Below are 25,927 nucleotides of genomic sequence, written 5' to 3' on the forward strand. Positions count from 1 at the left end.
AAACATGGCAATGAGAGGAGATAGAGGGCCAGTGATTGGTTGACAAAGCAAGAGGCTTCTCCAAACTCAACATGCTGTTTCACAATGCAAATTTAAGCACCGTGTTCTTATAAATCAGCAGGCTGGAGACAACATTTTAGTTGTTTCTGACAGACGAGGCAGGTTGCCTGACTCTGCCGCCGTGTTTGTGTGCGTCTGGCCTCTTTAAAGTGAAGCCCATCAGAAGCTCAGACGGGGAGGAAAAGCGAATCTTCAAAGAAATAATTAGGACCCACCCAGCAGCTTTTAACTGAGTGTCAGATGCTGCGTGCTGGAAGCACCACAGGGCTGGCGGAGGTGCGAGTGTGTGAAGAAGAGACGGCTACAGGGAGGCTCAAAGGAAACTGGCTCTGTGATGTAGAGAGAAGAAAATGAAAGCTTATGTTTTAAGAAGAAAGAGACAATGTGAAGAAAGAAAACATAAGAAAGGCCTTATGGTAAATGGGAAAGGTTTGGTTATAGGAATATTAACCACTAGATGGCAACAGAGAAAGGTTGGGGGATTTGACCTGAGCTGACCACAAGCTTCTCACATGCTATGTAGCAAGAAAACTTTCACAGATGATCACATAAACGTGGAAGGATGAAACAAGAGGGACACTAAATCCATGCCTGTGGATTCTAGGATCAGTGACATAAATGTGTAAATATGTGTGGTAGAAAACCTCTTGTTGTCTCTTTACAGAAAGTCAAACAGTTATCTGGTTGAAAGGGAAATTTCACAATTACTAAATGACTAAACTTTCCGAGATAAATTATCCATAAAGAGAAGAAAAACTATAATATAAAATGGAGTTCCACGTGTTTTTTTTTACTTCCATTTGGTACCAACTACTTCTAAAACAAACAAAGTGCTTAAACAACACACCCAGCCATTTTAGTAATACATTAATTTTTTTTGTGCCTGGAAAATGAGCCATTTCAAAAACCTTTCGTTTGTTAAGCCACATTTGACGAGCGCGGTGGGATTACCTAGCAACCCCAGCTGAACTCCAGGACAATTGGTCAGCTGGTTTTACCACTGCAGGTGCTGTACAGTGGCTGCTGTATAATGGGAAAGACAAGTGTTTTGTTATTGACTTATTCAGCAACCACTTGCTGCATTCTTCTGCTTTCCAAAGATGTACAGTTGTATAACTGCACTTCAGCTCATTTTGAAAAGAGTTCAAAATAGGCAGAAATGAGTAGACTCAAATCTCATGATCTAAGAATGATTTTGTGCAAAAAAATCTGATAAACGTGTGTTCTGTAGCTCATAGACCTTTCCTAACCTTTTCAAGGAAGCACATTTAAAGAAAATTACATTTGAGAAGTGGAGATTTTAAGACTATAGATACGTAGGGAATGTTCGTTTTTGGGTTGCCTTAACCATGTGGGAATTACCGGAGGTCATGACACTTTGCAATGTTTCTACTGCCTGCAGACGGGAGCTGGAGCTCCCAGCAGCTCTGAGGTTAAAGCCCCTTGCAGCCGGTGGGACGCTGTAGGGGGGAAACATTGGACTGGCTCTTTAAACATTAGAACCCGAGTTTAAATTGAATTTCTAGTCATGGGTTCTGGCATCAGAAAAGCCCACAGTGTAAGGGAAGCACTTTCCCACAAAGAGTGAACATAAAGTTCAGAGTTGACTCATCCAACACAAACTTGGCTGCTACATTTTAAAAATTAAGCTTCATGTGAACTCACAGTATGCAGACAGCTGCCACTAAGGCATCATTTGTCATTTTATATTAGAGTAAAGAATAAATGGAAGGCTCTTAAATAAGATTTTAAAACTAAACAAAATGTAGCTTTAAAATTAGTTTCTTTAGGTGGAGATGGAAAGTATGACTGTGAAAGGATGACATCAATGCATTTAAAAACAAATATTTGCCAGAGAACAATAAAAATGCACAAAATGCATAAAGATTTGCTATAAAGCAACAACTCTCTCTGTGCTGTACATTCATATTTAATAGACATGCACCTTCCTGTCTATTAAATATGTAACTGCATATATCTATTTAACACAGAAAGAAACGTGTTTGCGTTTGATCACCTGACTTCATGTTGCTATTTCTATGGAAATTCTGCAAACAAACCAAAAATGTATTTGTAGCTTTCTCATGTATTATATTCGTGTTTTTGGCCAGTTTCCACATTGTGAACTAATTCCATTTCAGGACAAATGTTAGTTATCTCAATTACGGTAGTTGAGTAATATGTCTGACTGAGTGAACAGCCTCAGTCAGACAGAGCTGGGTGGAGCTACGCAATAAAAACAAATTGCATCATTTAACTGTTCACAGTTTACATCCCTGTAAGTGAGAAAACCGTAGATATTCAAGATGTTTATGGAGCTTTTTATGAATGACCTCTTATTTTCACAACACACACCACCACCCTGGAAACTGGATATAAAGTGTAAATGAGCTTTGCAGAAGCTTAGGTGTGTTGAGCGTGTAACAGTGCTGATTTTTCTGCTTCAATCAGAGGGCACATCAAGATGTTTTCAAATTAACCTAGAACCTGTGGGATCTATCATATTGCGGGCTTTGCAGCAGCACGGCCCCAGACTTAATCTTTTGGCCCGTCTCCCTGCAGTCGGACAGAAGCCACGTATTTGCAGGAAAGGACGGTTCACAGGAAGGAAGCCAGGAATGCTTTTCTTTCAGGTTTCATGGGCCCAGAGGTCATGAAAGTCATACAGCACATAACTGACTTTTTAAAACCTCAGCTCAAGTAAGAAAAAGAAAAACAGTTAAATTGCTGCAGAGGGGAAGGGAGAGGGGGTTTCCCTCTGTGATTTTGAGAAAGCTCAGTTTTCAGATCGTTACCTCCAGCTCTGGACCGAGACTGGAAAGTGGGCAAAGTGTCTCACAAGCAATGCCCTCCTTCCATTGAATGAACATGGAAAACACGTTCAGACTATTGATCCATTCAGGGCCATAATAATAATTTAATAACTAGTGATTTGATAAGCTGAAAAACTACTTCGGATGATAACCTCAGTGTTGCAAATCTCTCAGGAATATAACCGCAAAGCAGTAAAGAAAGAACTGAGTCGACGACATGTAAAATATTGAATAAATCGACCTGGAAAGGCACACCCTTACCTTAGGCTGTATTTGAGGCAGCAACAGATTGAACTGTGAACTTCAGCTTCCTTTAACGCCTTCACAGCTGCATCCAATCAGGCAATTAACATGCTCAAGTTTAAAGAACCACCCAAACATTTATACTGTCCCTGACAGGGCCCAGCAGTGATTCACAACAGTTGGAAGGTCAGAAAGTAGTGTAGGAAGAAATTTATCCTCACATGTGCTAAAACCTTATGGGCAGTTTGTCCTACAAGGAACAGGAAGTCAGGATAAATGTCTGAGAAGCAGTAGCACGAACATCCACCCAGCCGGTTTCAACCAGTCCGATCTAAAGACTCTGCTTCATCTGACGTTGTATTCTTTTATTGTTTTGTTTTTTTTTATCGACCGGCTCTATATTTGAAATTTACGTCCAGAGATAATCTGCATTCATACTTCCCACAGTTAAAGTATGAGACTTCAGCTTTTATAGCTTTGGAAGTGATAAGGAGAGACACACAAAGCAATAAGATGTTGCAATAAAATTTACAGAAATGTGGAACAAAACACTTTGTAAAAAGAGAGAGAGAAAGGAAGAGAGGATGGATGGTTGCATGGATGTATGGATGGATGGATGGACATAGACTGAGGACAGAATAAATTTTTAAAGGATGTGGTAGAGAATAAAGAGTCAAAATAAAAATATTCCATTTTGATAATATTTTTGAAAAATAAGTTGCAGTTCCAAATTTTCCCAAGGTGCAAAGAAAAGAACTTAAATATTTCTATAAAATCCATCAATAAGAAGGGCGATGAACAGCAGATGATGTCATACAAGTCTTTTCAAAAAGAGCAAATAACCTTAAAAAGAAAACAAAAAAGTGTATTTATGTAAATATGAATTTACCCTTGAGCAGAAATCCTGGACAAAATGTGTATCACTCCATTCTACAGAAGCTGCCCTCTAAATGTCCTAATTTGGTAAATCTAACTTGATAAATACTTAGATAAAAGGGATTTTATAGTAAATACATAAACCAATATTTAACAGATCACCCTCATCAAATGAAACATTAGGTAGGAATGATAACATCATAGGCAAAAAATTATATTGCAGAAAGACAAAAAAGTTGGTGCTGTTTGATGGAATAAAAACATAACTTTGTAATGCTACTGAGAAAACTATGTAATTTTCTCAAAACAAGGGATCAGCATCATGCAAACAAACAAAAAAAGGAAGAAGAATCTATTCATCTTTGAAAATTAAAAACTCCTGAACCCGCATCAAGTCTGGAGTAAGAGAAGTACAGTGCCACAATTATCTAATCCATCATGTTTACACCTTAAACCCGGTGAGACGAGCATAAGCTGCGAAATAAAACCCAGAGAATGACATGCGCGCCTCTAAATCCAGCCGCTGCTTATCCAGACCGCTGCTGAGGATCTGCAGCTTTCTGATTGTTGACACCTTGTTTGATGTTCTCGTAACAGCTGGGTGTGTGCAGCCTGGTCTCAAAGTTGAGGTGATTTACTGGACACAAGTGTGAAACCTGGGAGAAGTTGGTGAATCTAAAAGACAAACATTCAAAACAGACATCAAAGACAAAACAAGAGGAAGAAACTGAAGCAACCAAAAATTATAAAGAAGTAAATGGAGTAAAAAAAAAATAAAAAAATCCACCCTGAATGTTTAATCTCTTAAGCTACTTCAATATTTTTGCAGCAAACAAGACTTCACTGAGAATATCCTCAGTCAGTGGGCAGAGCAGAAAAAGTTGGTTTTAGAAAAAAGATTCTGTAACATTTCCAGGGAAGGAGTCATGATGTCCTCCTACCAGAAATACACTCCAGCCCTGTTTAGCCCACTTCAATTGAACTTTTGTTTGTTTGACAAGAAAGTTCAGTTCTTTTAACGAGGTGTGAATACGTAACTGAACTCTGATGCAAACCAAAAAGCGAACGCTGCTCCTCCTACAGACCCCGGTCTTGGTTTGGTTGAAGTGAATTCTGGTGCGATTCGAATGCATGTGAATGCCAAGAGAACTGGAGACTGCTCTAAAAGGAGGGAGTGGACAACAGCACAGGGCATTCTGGGTAAATACAACCAAATCAAACATGCGAGTCTATCGCTAGTGGGAGAAATGGCTAGTGTTTTTTTTCTTCCAAAGACATAAAAAAAATCCTACAACTAATTAAACCTGATTTAACCCCATTTTTGTGTACATTTTGTGATGAAGGACAATGTGCTCAGTGTTTTCTTCACTGAGTACATTTTCACAGAGGTTTTTGTGATGCTTCCTTCAATAGGTTTTAGGGCAGTGCTACCACAGGCGAGGGTGCAACAAGTTGCGAAAAGGCAGTATTATATTGTTTGATGCAGTATAGTGTGAAAGTGAATCACTCCAGCAACTGAACCAAGTTTACCAGACAATCAGTTGTGAAAACACCCGAGGACTAAGTCCAGCCTCCCTTCAGCAGAAATCGACCTGGAAAGGCACACCCTGTGTCTTATTTTTTTGGCCTTGATCCTTATTTTATGAACATACAAGAGTTAGTTTTTTGGTTCTTACTGCAATTGAACCAAACAAATAGAAAGTTGGTTTTGTTGCTCTACTCTTTATGTACCTCAACAGACCAGAACTGTAACAAATGACTGAAGAGCCAGTCCATCCATCCATCTTTATATTTGTCTGTCACACTTAACACCAAGACACTTGAATGCCTCTGATTGATTCAGGGTTGAAGGAGCCATACTTATTTTATAAAAAAAAATCTATTTTAGGATGTTTTACTCAAACCAGCATTAATTTTTTATTTTTTTGCATGAAATCCACAAACTACAAAAGACATTCAAGAGACAGTCTGAGAGAAATGTGGGGATTTTAAGATAAATTTAATTGATTAAATTATTTACACAAAATTGGAATTGATGCATTTGAGTTCTTTAAGTGACTGTCCACACTTTTATTAAGCTAGATTTCAGAGGCCAACTAGATGTCTTTGAATAATTTTAAGCATGAATAACTTTCAGGTGTTAAAAGTTATTCAGTTCAGCCGATGAACTAAGATTTGCGAGGAATTGCTTGAAGGATGAAAGATTTGTATGGATTTGTCTTACTAGACAGACCTTTAAAAAAGTTCCACATCCAAGAATAAGTTTCTGTCAGTGAAGAAAGATCTAAAGAGAGCTGAAATATGTATAAAAAAAAAACAAAACAAAGATGGCAGTTTTGTGAAGGTTGATGGATGGAGTGGTGCAGAAAGAAAGGAAGCAAACGTATAAAGTTAACAAAGAAGATGAAAGAAGATAACAGAAGTCATCAGAAAGTAATTTTTAAGGTCGCAGAGAGGAAATGAAAATCTAAAGTTTAAAAAACTGTCAAAACATGAAGTGGAGTGAGAATGAAAGATGAAAAGAAAGCAGAAAATCCAAAAGGAACAAAAAGACAAGGAAAAACAACAGAACTTCAGGGTATGAGATGGATGTAAATGGAAGAAATCTAGCAGCATTAAACACAGTGAAGAAAGGGTTTTGTTTGATAGTGAGATAATATGGTCTGAGACTGAAATAAAAAACATTTACCAAAAAAGAGAAAGAAAAACAAAAATTAGGGGAGTGTAACTTCATCTGCAGGGCTCTTCAAAGCGCACCCACTGTTGGCGGCTGCCAAATTAAACAGAAATGACTGCTTAGCATCCTTACCCGACCGGTACCTGATCCTGCTTTTATAGTCAAAAAGAAAAAAAAAGTAACATTAAAAACCTGCAGACAGCCGTGTTCATCAGGTTGATGATGGTTGAAATGGCTAAAAAAATTCTCAGGAGAGCTGCTTGAATAAAAAGTTCCCGCTGCCTATGAGAGAAGACGGAAAACTGGGAAATCAAACTTTTCCTTCAGTAAAAAGGTCAGATCCAAAATGAACTTTTGACGTAAATTTAAATGCTAAATTTTTCTTTAATGAATCATGAAACATGACACAAGATGAGGTTGAAGGCTAAAAAGATAACTATCATTTATCAAGTTAATAAAGTAACCCCGTCTTGTTTCGCCAGCATACAAAATAAAAATGTCACTATTGTTCTCTACTATCGGTTTCAGTTGTATTCAACACCAAATACAGTAGCAGGCATAAAACAGCAGATAATCATCCTCAGACTTCAATCGATATCTAAATATCTATCAGCTCATAATCAAAAGTATTCAGACCACACTGTGTCTAATTATTATGGGATTAACTGCACTGCACATTACAAGTGCCTATAATGGGATATAAACAGTTATATTATAAAGCAAACTGATCCACATTTAAGGATTTGGAAAATTCAGACAAAAAAATTACTTACAGCTCTTGAACCAGTGCATTAGGAGACCAAGGGGAAATGACTGCTCAGAGTTAATATATATTTAAGATGTACTTCAATGCGGATGACGTTTTAACTGGCAAAAGATGAAAACTTAGCACATTCAATAAAAGTAATTTACTCCCCACCAACAGAACAAAAGGAGGAATATTGCACAATCCCAACCACAATTAGAGGGCAGTAATTGCCTAAAGTAAGACACTTTTAATACTAAATAATCATAAATAAGTTTACTTTATTCTCATGTTTGGGGATTTTAACTACAGGCTTCACAGTTAGCAAGGTTTTTACAGAAATGTCTTCTGGGAAAAACAATGGCTATAAAAGCAGACTCAAAGGAGGAGCCTGATGGACGTGAACCAAAACCTGCTCTACATTTCAAACATGTCAACATATGATATGAAACTTATAGTGCATGGTATCCTGTGGATAGTTTTACAAAATCACCAAGATTTCTAACAGTCTTTCTTGGCAAAGATGAGATGGCGCTCTTTCAACTTTTACACTTAAACATGTGTGAAATAATCAAATATCTATTTTTTCTTTTTTTTTTTTAAATGGAGGGAAACTATATTCCCTCCATGGGTTTTTTGCTCAGACAACAGAGGCTGAGACCAACATTTCAAACAGTCATCTGTTTCACAATACAAGCTAAAAATAAAATTAAGTGTCCCGGACAAGAAAACAGCCTAAATTGGACCAACAGACAGGCTTCATGTGGACTTAGAGAGTAACGCAGAGCTGCTGGAATAGCAACTTTGGCAGGAGTCTACAAACGTTAATTCTGGCAGAAACAGACCTAAAATTCTTAAGATCTACTGTCTGTGGATGACAAAACATGTACAAATGTACATGTGCTGTGGGTTCAAAATGGAAAAAAAGCAGTTTTTCTAAAACTTGCATCAAAGGATGTGCGGACCTGCAGACATAATTAGAATGTGTCTTAATTTCATACTAAAAATGTGAAAATCCTTACCAAAAAGACAAGACACAATTGTCTTTTGTGAAAGATGCTTCTTAAATGTAGTGTTTGAATCCTTTAAGGAAACTTTCAAGCCATGCCTGTCTAATTGGCTCTGAAAGGAAATAATATCAGAAAAAGTGTTTATGTTATATTGTACTAATCTGAGATTTTTTCTTTTACAACATAGGAATTTTTGCTTCTAAAAAATGTCTAGTTTTCTCGTTTCACTCCTATTACTCTAATTTACTCTCTTTAAACTGACATTAATGAAGCTGCTTAAATCACAGATGAGCAAAGGTTGGAACTCCAATTGGACAAGTACGTGTCCCTACGCCACCACGCGTTCATCTTGAGTGAACCAAACTTAAAAAAGCGGTGAAGGTCAGATGGGGGTGGCTGCAGCAGCGGAGGCTGTGGGATGTAGCCTTGATTTACCCGGAAGCAGCAGGGCGGCCGGACGAGCCAGGCGATTTTTATTCCTGGTTTTTACTCCGGTGAACCCTCAAAGTGTGTGTGGGTGTGAGCTGGTTTGGGGCCCTTGCTGAAATTAGTGCTGTGGGTTCAAATGCTGCTGAGGCAAGACGAAGACAACGACGAGCAGGAGGAGGAGTTCGCATTCATCCTCACTCCTCGTCGACTCCGAGTTCACCACAGTTGGAAAACACAGTCGCTGAACGGCTATATGTTGTGGATTCAGCAGAAGAGCAGCGGATCAGCGCGGTTGCGTAAAAACATCTGGGAGGAAATGGTTTTGCCACTGAGAAATGTAACCCTAACAGAATATTTACAACTAAATACATATGTAAACCGTATAAGTGGACATTTTTCTGTTACATTGCCCTGTTTATGTTGACATGTTAACAGTATAAGTGTGGAAGATGAACTTTATATTTGTAAATGCATATAAAGATAACATATTGCATTGCGTCCATCAGCCCTCTCCGGCTTCCGGGTCTTTCTTCTTCTCTTTTACTTTTAAGGAGGACTTCCTGGACACTTTTTTGTCCCCAGACTCCTTTCCTTCTTTGTCTTTGTCCTTCTCCTTCTTCTCTTTTTTTTCCTTGGAAGAAGATGACTCTTTCTTCTTCGTGTCATCCTTGGGCTCTTTGGGCTCCTTGCTGGCATCCTTCTTTGACTCTTTTTTGTCTTTTGATGACTCCTTTTTCTCCCTTTTCGCCTCCTTGAGGGTCTCCTCTGCTCCTGCAACTCCTGCTTCCTCTTTCACATCTGCCTCAGATGGCTCTCTGGAAACTTCTTTCTTCTCTTTTTCTAAATCAGGGAAAACAAAGACATACAAAAAAGGCAATTATTTTTTGATTACGAGGAAAATACAGGTCTAGCTTGAAAAGGAAGGAGGGAAATTAGATTGCAAAAGCACTAAAACCTACCAAGTATTTTTTGTCTAGTTTCTGAAATAAGATCAAACTTACAAGTAACTTTTCAGCAAGATGTAGGAGCTTGTTTGACGTCAATAATTGTTTAATGTTGATGGAGATCTACTAGTTCCATTGGTAAATTATTTCACCTAAATTCTTTCTCTTTTTTCATGACAAATTTTGTGTGTCAAGAAGCATTTCTGGGCAGAGAATTGATTGATGCAACAAAGAACAGATTTGGCTCTGTTGTTATGTAATTGCCCTAAAACGAGGATTTGTAGCAGACTGATGTAAACACACTTTTAATGTGAGAACAAATTGAGTGACAACAGCACCTGCTGCATGACAAAGAAACTCCTCTTAATCGAGCTTCCCCCATCCTTTGTAAAGACATACACATGAATACATGCAGTCTTCAGCTCCGACTCCTCCAGCTTGAACTGGCACTCTGATAAGATGATAACAGGACTGTTGTCTGCCAACAATGAGACGCACTTCTTATCTCCATGAGAACAGAGAGGGTTTAGAGACCGCAGACGACAGCCTGGTATCTCGCTGTGAGTGGAGACTGCGTTTCAACAACCGCCTCTAAAGGTATCTGAATGTGTCTGTGTGTGGGGAAAGATCTTTCCTCGGATGTACGCGATGGAGACAACAGGCTGTCCTCTCAATCTGCTCGCAGATTCCAGAAAGAAGCTAATCAGACGGCCCATCGTCTACGGCTTTACAGACAGACTCGAGTGCCGTGTGACAGGAGGGTGCCGTAAACACAAACTACAGTGAAAACAGCAGAGTTGGGTAGTAATGAGTTATATTCATTCAGTTACATTTACTTTTAGGACTACTTTTACTTGCAATGCACTTTGCACTATGTACTTTTACTTGAGTAATTTTATTATGAAGTATCACTACTCTTCAGTAACATTTGTGGATACTCTACACTGCCAAAACACAAAATCTTAACAAGTATTTTTGTCCAGTTTCTAGTGCAAATATCTTAGTGCATTTGAAATAAGCCTAGACCTACTTATTTAAAAGTAGCTTTTCAGCAAGACATGTGGAAGCTTGTTTTAAGTCAATAATTCTTGAAGATAGATTAGAAAAAAAATATACTAGTTCCCCTGGTCTTCTTAATGAAAAAAAACACCACATCTGTGTTTTTTTTTTGTGGAGCTAATGTGGTTTTTAAATCTACATTTATAAATTATTTTCTTAAAAATAAGCTTCTATATATCTTGCTAAATTAGTTTTGTCTTATTCCATGTGTACTAACTTAGTTGTACTGGAACCTTGACAAAAATTCTTGGTAATATTTAGATTTTTTGCAGCGTGCCCACTGTGAGTACGGTAACTTCACTGAATGAAGATCTTGTTTTAACCAAAAATTCACCAGACACACACCTGCAGATTTTGTTCAAGTTTCATATGTTTTACATTCAAAGAATTTGATTTGGAAAAATTCTTCTTTTGTCTGTTTTTGTTATTTTGGTCCTTAAAATACAAACATTTTCACTCAACTTTATACTTTGTTCTGTCTAATGATGTCATTTTTAAATATTAAATGACTGATGTTTTGATCAGCTACTTGGCACTTGAGTAGCCTTTTTACCAAATACTTTATTAAATTCTTCTCAACACTTTTGGAGTACTCTACCCACCGCTGCTGAACATTCATTCTATCCTCAAAACAATTTGAATTTGAAGAAACTAAAGCTGATTTCTTGTATGACTATTTTTAAAAAAAAATTCTGCTCACATAAAAAGAAAAATGAAAGATGATAAAATCAGTCTGCAGTGACAAAATGTACCGACTCATAGTGTAACAGCTTAATTGCGACGGCTCATTAAACTGCCTGTGTTCGACTGCCGAAAGCCACTTTTCTCCCCACCCGACCATAAAACCACAAAACTACAAAGACAAGAGAGGCATACATGTATAGACAAGAAAACACACGTTTATATACAAATTTACACCTAATCCACCAAATGAAGCTATAATTGAAACTTTTAAAGAATACAATAATAGCAACATGCAAATTATTGCACCACTCCCTCACATCTTTTACAATCAGACTAAAAGACACTCTGAATGTGGGTGTCTCTGTCAGGAAAGTGAAGTTGTAAAGAAACAAATTGTCATGGTGAAAGTGTCTGCAAACACTCCTGTTTTTTTTTTACAAGTGCAGCTAACCGTCCTCCCCCCCAAAAGAAAATCAGTATTTTATGAGAATCAAGAGCATTTCATCAGTGGCTCTGAGTGGGTTAATCCCATAGCGACAGGCTAATCCAGACTTGATGCTAACTGTCTGGTTACAACTTCACACAAAATCCCTCCGAAGACACATCACTCCTGAGCAGCTGAGCCAACAAACACCATAAGTCTGTGTGAGTTCATATCAGCCAGTCCACACTGACTCGAAACAACACCAATGAGAAACATTTGAAGCAGACCCAATAGGTTCCTAGAGGTTAAATGTTTTAATGTCTCTTCTGCTTTGAAACAAAGTTACTAAGTGCTGGACCTCTGCTCTCCTAAAAAAAAAAATCTATATAAAGCTGTCAAACCAAAATAAACAGTTAAATGGAACTAATCTGAACTCAGACTGGCTCCTTAATAATGACCAGGTCACCCACTGGGCCCATTGGAAAAGATACGATTTAGTGCTGAAATTCTCCTCAACTGCAAAGTAAGAGAAAGATGTAGCATTGATTTTTTCTTCCTTTTCTTTTCTAAAATATTCAGTTGATTAAATAAAATGTGTATGATTTTCCAAAATATGTATTTTTACATGTTTTATATTCGTTTTGTTCTGTGAAATGATTAGTAGATGGGTGCTTGTTTGTTCTTAACCTTTTATACAACATCAACCACTAAAATGGTATAAATATCTGATTCAACTATTTATATGATCCAACTATTTACAAGAACACTTTTATACATGGGTCTAGAGTAATTCAAATCCTTGGCAAATTTAGAATTAGAATTGTTTTTACTTAACCAAAAGGTTTGTATGGTACAGAGAAGGATACTGATATCTCTCACAACAAAATGTCAAAGGATGATAAGTTTTGAATAAAACCAACATGCATCAATGTTTATTTAGTTTATTAAAAATGCAATTTTATAAATTGCATTTTAATAAATGCAATTATTAAATTGCTTTTATTAAATGCTATTTACTAAATGCTTTAATACCACTTGTGGTATTAAAGCAATGTTTTAGTCTAGTTTTCACTGATAGTTTTGCATGTTTTCACTGATATTTAAATTTATATTTGGTGATAAGATAGGTTGGAAGGCCTCCTTACGGTAACCCTAATTTTAGAATAGCTCCCTTCACAGATTCTCTACAGATTTAGATTGGCATCCCCAGAACTGAAGAAATATGTTGGTCAAATTAAAGTATTCATTTTAAACCTACAGTAAATTTTCCAGAAGGATGAATAGTTAAAGCGGAACTGTAAGCACTTCTGTGTGATGTTGAAATGAGCCATCAACAGGAGTCAAATTGGTTATAATAAGGTGTTATTTCTGTTGCACTCCACTTCACACTTACTCACCAAAATGGTTCTGTGTCTACCTTCCTTGTTGGCTCAAAGGCATCGCAGCAACACGTCAACACCAACACTTTATGTCTTCTCTTGCTTCACACAGGTTAAAAAGTTTCTAAGATGCAACGTTAAGACATTAAACTTTAAAGTATTTTATTTATTGCTTTTACATTCACACTAATAAAAAAAAACAGTAAAAGAGTGGAACAGTGCATGCTTTTCAAAAATATTACAGTGCTTATTTTTCTTTGGTTGGCATGAAAGATAAAAGTGACATAAAAGTCATATCAGATTAGAGAAATACAGCTGTTTAATTTAATATCTTAATTCAACAGTCGAACATTCAGCACGAGCCTAATTGATGCATTTAATGGGTTATGAACTGATTAACAACAGCAGCCTGGTTATGTATCCACAGATGCTGAGAGATTGATCTGATCGTACTTTGGCGTTTTATTGGTTTAAAGATGTCAGCCAGGCAGTGAGGTTCAGTTTAATCTAATCATTATGATGGCTTGCTGTGCTCTGTTGTTTGATGGCTTTGTTTCACAAAGGTCATATGTGTAATATTGGCTTAATACAATTTTTTATATCTGAGGTAAAAAGTTCATCAGAAGGTTTCAGTGCAAAGAAACAAAAATAAACATTGCAGAACATTTTGTTTTGGTATTATATTGTCTAATAAAGGATTAAACAAATGAAACAAGTGAAAAATAATCTGAATGTCAAATTTGACTTTCAATATAAACTTCCAGGTAATCTAAAAATAATCCTGATAGTTAAATTTATCTTTTGAAGTCAATAGTTCCATCTAAAACTATCCATTCAGGTGAATGTTGATGATAAATCTGTGGCGTTGGAGGAACTCTGCACTGATGGGAGGTCAATAATCATCATTGTAGGCAGGGGTCAACCCCTCATCGGCTGTGTGTCAAAGGTCAATGGCCCTCACCTCTTTGGCTTGTTTTTTCAGCACCAATACAAATGTGAGCTAACAAAACTCAAGTTAGATGATTTAAAGAACAACAGTCAAATGACAGCTAATCTGCTTCAGAAAAATGATCAATATCTTTCTGAGATAAATATTTTACTTTTTATGTCCATATTTTTTCAGTACAAACACAACTAACTATGTATCTTAACATCCAGAGGGCAAACATTTTATATAAATGGTTTGCTGAGCTTTGGAACATTGGGTTGCTACATATTTTTATGTCACAATTCAAAACTTTTTCCAAACTCAGTTTTTAAGACTTTTAATTCTTTTAGTGCATTTTAGAGATATAAAAGCAGAAGTTGATAATCAGGTTATGAAAATAGCCTAACTTTGAAACCTGGAAAAGCTAGAGAAGGACAGAAGAATGAAATGATAGAAGGATGAAAGAGAAGTGGGAAAATGGGTGAATGGATAAATCGAGGAATAGATGCAATGTTTAGAAATTGAGACAGTCTTGAAATACAAATACTTTCTTTTTCCATACATATCCAGTCTTGTCCAGACTGTTAATGAACCCTGTCAACCCCAATTATGTGCACAAAACTGAATCTCACATAAACACTTTTCAAATTCCACTAATTATGTTCATTACATGCTGTTTGAGCAATATAAAACATCAATGACAAGGCTGATGATAAAAATAGTTAGTTGTTAGAATGCATCTTAATTTTGTGGTGCTGAAAGGACAGTTCCTTAAAAGATATGTGTGTAAATTATCTAGTTTGTTAGAATAATTATGATCAAACGATTGTCAGCAATCTTTTACTAGCTTTTCCCTGTTTCTGTCTTTCACTGTTGAATATTTTCCATGTCGAACCTGAAGGATTTTCCTTGTAAAAGGTATGTGATTAAATCTGCCAGTGTTTTTGCAATCGCCAGGCGGTACCCCTTCCTAAAATGTTGATGAAAAAGAAGTCACGGCTAATCTGAAGTCTGACAGTAAGGACAGAGAGCACTCTCATGCTTGGCCTTAAATCCTGTAGCGTAACATTATAAAAGTCAAATGAGCAGATCTGTGAAAACTTTCCACGTGTTTGTAGGTCAGGAACATTCACAATCACCCAGGGAGACCAAAGTGTTGAACGTTTTGCTTTTACTTCCAAGGTATGAAATAAAACTGTGTGCGAGGGTTAGGTCCTTGAGGGAGTGGTAGCAATGAGTCGATAAACATTGATGTTGTAAGACAAGATGGTAGCTTCCCTCTTGTATGGAAGCCTAAAGGGGTCAGGTCAAGTCATGTCAGTGTGTTACTTCAACAAACTAACAAAGTTGAAGTGTGTAGACCAAACAGTGCAGAGCTGTGTGTGCCACGTCATTCTGATATGAAGGGATCAACATCACTTTAACCTCTTTTCACGTGGGACAGCAGCTAGCTGGAAAAGTTAAAACAGCCTAGAGTTGTTTTAATCCAATATGAAACTGGCCCAGCTGGGTCCAATGTAGGTCTGTTCAACAGGAAACTAAACTATGGATAATTTATGTCATCAAACAGCATGTTATTAGTTATAGGGAATGCTTCTTAGGAAAGTAAACCCATTATGATATTGTTCTCTGGAATGAGTGAGGAGGTGTTTCATTTTAAGAGGCATGTTTGTCGGCATAACGGATAAGAAAAAGGGTTGTCACATTGTTTATGTACTGACTGGCTTTAATAACATTACTGGCCTTGGGCACTTAGTGGCTTGCACGTAGATTCTGTGTTTCTGATATTGTTGCATGTCTTCTCTCACCTTAGTTTGGGTTTCTAAAAAAAAAAAAAAATCAAGTTTAAACAAAGATAGTGTCTTAGTTCTTGATCAGGGGTTTAAAATTTGTAGATATTACTTCCCTTTGACTTTATGGTTAGCAATCGTACTCCCGGTACAAACTTTGAATGGAAAAAATAAATTATGTCACTTTAGGAACCAATTTAAAGGAGATTATTTTCTCGTCTGGCGACAAAATAGCACAATCGTAAATTCAGAAAGACAGAAAAGGTTCATGAGATAATTTTCTTACAGATTTTAGGAGTTAAGTGTAGTTATTAGAAATACAAAACATCTCCATGAAATATCTAAGAACTTATTTTATTCTTATTATCCATCATATAACTAATTCAAATAGTTGAGAATTTTTTTCAGAATGAGTTCGGCTGACATCACTGACCATTTTCTACACAAAGTCTGGGTATAACTTACTGGAGATGCTTTCAAAACAGGTGGTTACTCTGCACTGACTAATAATTACAATAGTATTGTGTTATTTTCATTGATATAATTTTTAGATTTGAGTGTTCCTCTGTTATTTTCAATTTTCTGTGCAGTTTTACAAAAGGTCTTTATTTTCCATCCATAAAACTGATTGAAAGTGCTTCACAAAAAAATGTATTTCATTGACTACTTTCCCCCTTATAACTCCATTAATTCTTTGTGGCACAGACTCAACAAGGTGTCAGAATCCTTTCACAGAGATTTTGGTCCATATTGCCATGGCAGCACCACACATTTGGTTCATATTTGTAAAAGATATAACTCTTCTATTCCACCAGATTCCACTGGTGCTCTTGGGTCCATTGGAACTCAATGAACTTACTAGTTGTGTTCAAATACAACTACACATGTGCATCTCATCATGTGTCCATGAAAAGGTGAATAGGAAAACCTTGCTAATACCAAATAGATGAGTGGTGCAGCAATTTCCACCACTGGCCTGTGTGATCCTTTGAATGACAGGTATCTGGTTTCCTTACTCTCTAAAAGAGTTTAGTTGTAAACACTTGTTTGTTCCTAGTGACACAGAAACAAAAACCACAGCAACAAAGGTCAGCGTGTCCAAAAGATAAAGAGAACAATGCTATCTGTGGTTTGTTCAAAGCCCACATGTTCTGCCTTGATTCATGTGTTAGCAGTGGATCATAGCATTGCATTCATCTGCAGGGAGGCATAGTCAAAATAGAGGAGGTTGCACAGATCGCCCGCATCCCAGTGCCGTCAGCATGCCGGATACTGAAGCTGAAGACTGACTGATTTACAGAATCCACCATGTTGTGACAGAAAGACAGAATCTGTTAAGAACTGACTGATTGGATCTGTACCAAAGTGTATGTTTGGAGATTGTGAAATTTGTGAGTGTTTATGTTGAGATCCCTTCTGCTTTTGTGCTGCAAATCTTAGATAGAATTATGTGGAGTCACAAAACTGAATCTGTGTAGTCGATGGGAAACGACAAGAGAGCGAAAACAGAAAGCCCTACAACACACACTATTTAAACAAGGAGAAAGTTGACAGGCTGAATCACTTCTCCCAGTGCCTTTTACTTTAGGGTCAACCTAGTAAATAATTTCATTATTATTTAGAATATTTTGTTGTGCAATAAAATCAAGTGTTTTTGTCAGAAAATCATGAATAGATTGTGAAGGCAGATCAATTTGGCAAATGGAGTGGTAACTGCTTGCGTTTTCTGAACTTGATAAGCATGTTTGCGTGAGCGTATCTGACGTTGAGATGAAAGTGTAAAACATTTGTTATTTCAGCTTATTGCACAATGTTAGTGATCCAAGAATTAAAAGAAACTTTAAAACATGCTTTTCAAGTAGATTAAAAAAACCAAAACTGGCAAGTTATTTTAGTAACTAAACTCCCTTGCTGTAGGAACTTGATTCCTGAACTTTAACTCTTACTCTAAAACAACATGTTTGTACAAATAGTGGCAGTAGAATAACTGGCTTGTATACAGCAGAACGCTTCCTCATCCTTTATTTTGGACATTTGAAAATACAAAAGAAATAGGTCTGATAAGATTTAAGGACTTTGTAATAAAAACAAAATGCAATCAACATTTACATTTGGATAAATTGAACAAAGAAAAAGTGAAAAATACTGATTTATTTTTTCAGATGAGGCAATAAAGTTGAGAAATGCAAAAACTTAAAGAGAGAGAGGCTGAGACCATTGCTTAGGTTCTCTCTCTCTCTCTCTTTCTCTTACTCTCTCTGTATGGGTGTGGTATAGTGGGTGTGTTCATTCCCGTGGTCGGCCAAGATATTTTTTCTCTGCTCAGCTACGCCCTGCAACTAACCAACATGCAGACACACACATACCAGCACACACATAATGTACAGAAAAATATATGGTGGCTAGTCCAAAGAACCAACGATAGAAAAGAACACAAAGCTTTCCAGGTCTGGTAGTGACATAAAACTCCTGTGTTTGTCTCTCACAATCACACAGCGATGCACAAAAACATGCACAAATGCATTCATACATGCCTCTGTCTACTTCCTCTGCACTCTCTGCTCTGTCTAAATACAGCCAACCACATCAGAGACAACGTTTACAACGCGGGGTGACTTACACACTCGCATACATACACACACATAAACTGTAAATTTTACTCAATACGTATAGCATATACATAACTCTAAAATGAAAACACACACCATGCAATAAAAACTGGATGATGATTTACACATGTGAACAGATACTTACATATTGTAGCTTAAATGTAGGATGCTAAATCTAGTTTGGGTATGTGTGTTTGTTCACTTGTCTTCTGTTGTGGTTGGCCTGTTGTACTTGTCTGAGACAACAGTCCATCCCTAGAAATTGTTTTAACACTCCTCCACCATAGAAACACCAAGGCACAGTTTTAAACAGACACAGACACAGTCTCTAAGCTTAAGGAAAAGCGATTCAGAGTAGATTATTGTGTCCTGATTGTGTGTGCTATCTGACATCATAAACAGACAAAACATTTAACTAAGCCCAGAGTTATTCATACCTCTGACATATTCAGATTTAATGATTTCATTTTAGGACAGATCATTTGTTTTTGTACATCCTGCTACAGTTCTAAAGTTCCCAATTAACTTCCAATCTATTAATGTAATATCATGTTGGATATCTCTGTATGTTTTTTATTATGTTATGAAGGACAGGGACATGCTACAAAACAGCAATTATGCTGAGCTAGGCCTGATTAAAAAAAAAAAAAAATCTTTTTCAATCAAAAAAAAAAAAATCATAATATATTGCAATGAGTAAGTATTGAGATAAAAACGTGGCTAAAAATGTAGAAGTAGTCCCTGATGGAGTACTTAAATCCTATTGTTCCCCATAAAATCTAATAGTATATGTACCAGCCAAGTTTTGCTAATCCATTTCTTGTATAATAGATCATCAGCAGGTGTGACTCTTTTGGCAATTCAATGGTTTGGAGATTATCAGTTTCGAGATTAATATGGATGTTAAATTAAAATGTCAAAACTGCTGTATAACAGTTTTCCTCTTCTGCTCTCAGAAGATGAAACCTTTTAGAGGTGTGACTAACTAAAAACAAAAGCTCTATCCATCACTTTCAGGTGTGTGTTTGAGGAAGGAAGATTTTAGTAAAACTGCAATCGTGCCACTTGTGAACTTGTGGAAGTAGTACAGAAGTCTCACATATCCCCCTCCTCAGTGCCAAACCTTAAGGCAGGACATTTTGGTGTCCCCTGACGAAGAAGAAGAAGATATTGTGCCCCAATGATTTCTTGATCTGCCCCAGAGTCTTTTCCCAGTGGCAGAAACCCAAATTACCTTCAAAGGGAGGCTTGCTGATCAGATATGTAAACCACATCAACTGACTTTTTCCTATGTGAAGTAGCAGAGGTAAGTTATCTGGATTTACGTTTACGTATCTGGATCAGTTTGAATTATTTATCTAATATAAGCTCCAGAGTTTTGAATTTTCAATCCACCCTGCTACCGGCCAAACACTTCCTGAATGACAGCATCAATAACACTCCCACCATGTGAAATATAAATGGACAAGGCATAACCAGCAGGCTTGTGGCTTTTGCTCTTTATGAAGCTAATTATAAAAATATTTCCAGATATTTTCAGATCTTCTTATATTTCACTGTACTTTGTGTTTTTCTTGTAGCAAAGAGAGGAAGGGGAAACACCCAGGCTGCCACAAAAGAAGCACCCTGATGGGGAAATATCCTGCACACAGACTTCCCTTCTCCCCAAACTTAAAACCAGTCTGAAAGACCCCAGAGGACCTGAGGGACACCAAAGGATTTATAAAATTTTCTAAATGCACAATAAAAGAACCAAATCACACACCCTTCAAGAAGTAAATCATAATACAGTTACAGAGTTAATATCCCTAAAGGTTAAAGGAGGTAAATTGAGAAATCTTTAACCCGGTAAATAGGTAGAAAACACCAAAGTAGGATATTTGAATGGTAAAAATGCAATTTTGTTTCTCCCAAAAAATTAACAACAAATGTTCCTTTTCACCTGCTCCTTTCATCTGTTTTCTTTCACTCGTGTACCTGTTCCCTGTCCCAGTTTCCATTCACTTTGCTTTTTTCCTCTTTTCTCTCTTCTTATAAACCAAGTTTACACCCTTCGACTTCATATCGATTTACCTCTTTTACAATATTCCCACACTTTTCCTGTCTATATGTACATTTATTCTATCTCTTCTTATATTTCTAAATGGGCACCTGTTCAAGTTCATTGTAGGAAACAGCAGCTGTGGCTCTGCATGTGTCTTTTAATTGTACTGTGGTAAGCCACCATTCTTCCTCCGTCTCCTCCACGCCACTGCCTCTGCCAAAGATACACTTCCCAATGCCAGGAAGGAATAAGGGGCGAAAGGAGAGAAGAAACCAGAAAGTAAGCCTTCTGACCCCTGCAGGGTGAAAACAGAGGAGACATTGTACTTGCATGAAGGAGTCATTTCAATTTTCTGTATTTCCCACATCCATGGATTCCATATAATCTGTGAATAAAATCTCTCATCTATTATTTGGATTTAATTTTCTCAAAAATAATTTTTAATCACTCAATTTGCAAAATAACTTTCAGTTGTAAATCTGAAACCTGACTTCGCAATTCTGGACATACTTTATCCCAAAGGAAAATTAAATGTGGAAACTCATATCTTCCAAATATATTCAAGAAGTTTTTTTGTGAATGATGATGCTGTGGGCAGGAAGAATTTCTGGTAGTAGCAGTCAGCCATGAAAGTGAAGACTGATAATGATTAGACTGTCATGACATGCTAACAGCTCAATATCTGGAAAGTAGAGATGGTATTTCACAGTAACCTGTCCTGGATAACACCACCAATTGTTGAAAAGCATCACTGGTTCACCTCATTTGCTTTCGTTGCTCCTCTTTAAATCTGTCTGGTCCAGGAAAAGGAATGTTTAAGTTGTATTCAGTGTCACAAAAATGCTAGCAGTGTAACAAGATCTATGTCATATAAAAATTCAACAATATTTCAAGTGAAAATGAAATGCTAAGTAAATCCAGAAACCATCAAAATGGGACTTCAGCAGATGAAGGAAATGACAGAAAATGACACCCTGTTGTTTGAGAGTCTTATTTTACAGCCGGAAACATGGTACATTATGAGATGGCCTTTGCATTTATGAAGTTGGCTTGTTGTCAGACTGGCAGACAAGACTTTGTTATAAAAGTATTGAAGAGGTTTTCGCCACTTTAAAGTGCATGTATGGCAGCAAGCTAAAAACAGTGACAGAGAAGACAGAAATTACTTCTACATACTGAAAATGTTGTTACTAGCTAACTGTTAGCTGTTAATAAAGCTGAAGTTCGTCTTTGCTACGTAGCTTCTGATTTGTTTTTCACACTTTTTATTGAGTTTAGACAGCACTGGATCATCTCCACTTATAAATACCTAGATTCATCAATCTAGAACTGTATAATTACACAAACAAAGATTTCTGAAAACTTTATCTGATTTCTGAAAAAAGATAAAGGATGTATTTTTCAATGTTTTTATTATTATGAGAAGTTACAATTAGACAATAATACAAAATGCAAATAAGGGGTTGGAAATGGGTATTACTCATTTGCATATACATGTAGCTTTGATTATTTTGTACCCATATAAGTTTGATACCAACTATATCTGTAGGTTCATACCTACCAGGGGCATATTTCACCCCTGGTTTGAGTTCAACATTATTTTTCAAATTTACTCATAGTCTAACAGAATATGCTTAGCCTTCTCTAATGAATTATGTCTCCCAGCAGGAGGTCATTTTGAAATATTCTGATTTTTTGAGGAGTTGTATTATATTATTAAATCAGTCAGCTGGCTCAAAAGGAGATCAAAAGAAATACAACCTGATATAGGCTGTAATGTACATACTGGAATAAATTAAATTAGATGTTTTCATCACTTTTTAAATTAGTGTACCGGTATTTATAAAGAAAAATAAAACAATGTGCAATTAGTTAAGTAAAATGATACAACATACTTGTTTTACAGATATGACAAAAGATACAGAAAAAGAGACAAAATGACAACATGAGGATACAAAATCAAGTTACTGATTGATAAATAGGCGAATTGGGCTTTAGCTTCTGGAATTGCTTATTGGAGCTATAAACACAAAGTGTTGAAAATATAAGGCATACAATGTATTTTTTGTACAACTGGCACGATAAAAGACACTGTGTTTGTAGAATTATTTTAAAAAGGTAATTAAAGAGCTATGAGTTCAAAAAAATATTTTTTTCCCTTTTCACTTTACTTTTTTATGTTTCTAAAACAAATCAAAACACCATTAATGACAAGCTGACAGCATGGTGACATAATATTAGTGCAGGTTGTCTGACCATCCTTCACACCGCCTGTTCGTGGTGCTACGGTTGCCAGATTCAAATCCATCAACTGTGCCTGCAATTAATAAGCCACACACGCACGCACCCCCCACACCCCACACACACACACGCGCACGCACACCTACACGCACAGAGACACATTTACAAATTGCAAATTTACAGCAAACACACTTTATTCCACCAAATTAACAGGCAGAACTGCTGTGAGCAGGAACACATGGAGCCTTTTGACAAACACAAACATACCAAATTGATTCAACAAACAGTCTTTAAGTAATGCTTAATATGATTTTGGAATGACTCAGTTATGTTAATGAGATTTTACCTAAGACACACACACACACACACGCGCACGCACACACACACACACACATGTGTTCGCCTGGGGGGAAAAGCTTCCTCGTTAATCTAACATTTTCAGCAAGCTGCAGTAACACAACTCAGCTTCTTTCCTAGAACTGACTGACAGTTCCTTAGCCTCCTTTCTTCCTCTGCAGCAAGATAATCCCTTAAGTACTATTTGTGGTTTCACAGAACAGTTCTGTCAGTGGCTTCACGGTAAACTCTTTTTTTAATGGCAGGCATTTGAGGAATTAATAACAACTAACAGACATATTGAGTTGCTTCTCTCACAGATGTTAAATATGTAAACTTTCACATTTTACAGACTGCAACAGTAGACCTACTCCTGTCCGAAGGATGGAAAAATCATCTTCATCTCATGATTTTGTTAACAGTAAAATTAAAGCATTGTAGCTAAGGGAAGCTTTCTGAATAGATTTTAATCAGTGCAATTTGTCTAACTTGCAGTTAATAAATAAACATTTTAAGGACATAATTGAAAAATTTACCACGATTTACAAATGCTAATTCCGCCCAGTTATAAGTTCAACTCAGAACAAGTAGTAATAATGAAAAACATTGATAATTTTGTCACTTTCTCACAAAAACATATCAAAGATGTTTTCTATATTACTTCTGTTAAATTACAATTTGCAGGCGGAAAACAGACTTCAGACTATTGTGGTTTTACAAGCTGGGGATACTATAAGATATCTTGAATAGATAGAAAATGTATTGTTCAAAGTTCATAGAACTATAAAAGCTTTTACTGTGAAAGTTTCTATTGTTTTATACTGCCTTGACTGCTCTTCTAATTGCTTCAAGCAAAAACTGGAATATTATACTTTTAGTCACAAAGTAAAGCAGAGCTTTTGATAGAATGTTGATCTGATTAATTTGATAAATATATCTATTTAGCTGATGATAAGTTAATAGGCAAAACATAACCATTCTGAATTAATTCTGCTAATAGTGGACTTAAGCAATGAATGCTGATGTTAGCGGCATTCATTTTGCTGAGAGTTGGATTAATGCTGTCTTCAGAATGGCGAGGGAGCAACTAGCTACTGGAGACACTAAAATACTCGTCTTATTTCCTTCTGCTTCAATTGAGAAAAGAAAAGAAAAATATATATATTATCGTCACAGAGTCCATAGCAAGGCCAATTTAACTCTTGAGACTTTTTACTGTTTCAAATATTCACATTTTACTTTCATTGCTTCCTGCTTGCGCCTATGGCAAGGCATCTCAGATGTTGGAATTGATAGAAGACAAAAAAAAATGTTTCAATTATAGTACTTTAAAAGTGATTTAATTTTAAAACAGCTGTACCAACTAAATGGTATCGGATTTCCCTGGTAATCAAAAAATCTGAAAAAGTTTCATTCCTCCCACATAGTAGGTAATTAATAAAGTGGAAAGAAAAGCAGGAAACTGATGAATTTAGCGAGAAAATATCAACACTGGACAGAATCTGCTTCATAAACAATTCCATGATTTCTTTGATTTGGCAGACTGTCGACAAGTTCTTCACAATTTAATATTTCTGTACTGATCTCAATTTGATTAAGTATGAAAGTCAATTTACAACGTCACTAACTTCCGTGCCTGTACTAACTTGAGGAATAGACTACATTTGATCCAATATTGATATTAGATCAGGTTAAGGCCACCAATCCATCAACCATTCCAACCAGACAAATATCTGAAGAAATTTTAGTGCTGTCGGGGGGATAGCTGTTTCATTTTTGATGCAAATATTCCAAAACAGTGGAAATTTTGTTTGATTTTTGTTTGACATAAAATAATGCTTGAGGATGGAATTCAGGAGCAGCAAAATTCTGCACCGTTAATCAAGTTTTGCTGCTAAGGATCAACAGGAAAGCTATCTACATTACAAAGAATAAGTTAGTTATAAAGCGTTTAACCTTCATATGCCATGGAACATATAAGATCTATATATATTCTGATTTTTTTTTACAGCTATCTCTACTAACTGTGCTAACAGTGCTAATTAATAATTTGCAAAAAATACTTTCACTTCAGATTCTTCATTTTCAGTCTTCTTCTTCTGTCTCTGTTTCTCTAGCATTCCCTCACACACACACACACCAGTAAAGTCTCAATTGCAAGTAAGTTATTGCTGCAGTTCTTTAATCACAGCTCCAAAAAGCCGTCAAGATTCTTACTGCTGTGAGCCTAAGCCAGGCTGTAAACACATGCACAAACCTAACATTTTAATGAAGAACTTTAGAAGGTAATTATATACTTTCTTGGGAGAGTTAGGATTGCTTTCTCACAAAGAGCCAAGATGGAGTAGTAAGCAGGTTTGTTTTAAATAAGTTGCACATCATTTAAGTGTACATCAAAATCCCTTTAAAGCAATGCTAAGCTTAATTTGCCTGCACCCACTTTAAAATGTGAGATAATTATCAGGTTTACTTTGATTTGCACTTAAAATAGATGTAGTACAAATAAAGTTTTTACTGAAAACTGTGCTTGGTACTTGGATATTAACTCCAGCATAGGTCTGTTTTTCATTAAAAAAAAAGAAATGTTCACAGCTGCTAAAAGTTTAGATTTCAAGAAACTCAGCTCTCAAACACCA

At 36.4% G+C, this 25,927-nt stretch overlaps 2 protein-coding genes across 10 annotated transcripts in view; both read right to left on the minus strand.

Annotated features, from left to right (window-relative positions):
- The window catches only part of bmper (BMP binding endothelial regulator), a 44,352-nt gene extending 41,136 nt beyond the window's left edge, over nucleotides 1-3,216 (minus strand). The window contains exons 1-2 of one of the 7 annotated variants that reach the window (XM_044116074.1): nucleotides 3,135-3,216; nucleotides 1,017-1,083 (exon numbers count right to left, since the gene is read on the minus strand). The gene's annotated coding sequence lies outside the window, so the exon portion shown is untranslated. Of the gene's footprint in view, nucleotides 1-275; nucleotides 385-1,016; nucleotides 1,084-3,134 lie in introns of those variants that run through there. The other 6 variants (XM_044116071.1, XM_044116073.1, XM_044116076.1 and 3 more) reach the window with 6 other exon arrangements.
- Nucleotides 3,217-7,678: 4,462 nt separating this feature from the next.
- The window catches only part of bbs9 (Bardet-Biedl syndrome 9), a 141,357-nt gene continuing 123,108 nt past the window's right edge, over nucleotides 7,679-25,927 (minus strand). The window contains exons 22-23 of one of the 3 annotated variants that reach the window (XR_006370562.1): nucleotides 13,362-13,467; nucleotides 9,605-9,693 (exon numbers count right to left, since the gene is read on the minus strand). Coding sequence is in view for 2 of the 3 variants with exons in the window: in XM_044116080.1 (XP_043972015.1) it covers nucleotides 9,356-9,693 (338 nt within the window). In the remaining variant the exon portion in view is untranslated. Of the gene's footprint in view, nucleotides 9,694-13,361; nucleotides 13,468-20,821; nucleotides 20,942-25,927 lie in introns of all 3 variants that reach the window. The other 2 variants (XM_044116081.1, XM_044116080.1) reach the window with 2 other exon arrangements.

This window comes from Gambusia affinis, linkage group LG05, assembly GCF_019740435.1.
Source record: "Gambusia affinis linkage group LG05, SWU_Gaff_1.0, whole genome shotgun sequence".
In the NCBI taxonomy this organism is placed as follows: domain Eukaryota; kingdom Metazoa; phylum Chordata; class Actinopteri; order Cyprinodontiformes; family Poeciliidae; genus Gambusia; species Gambusia affinis.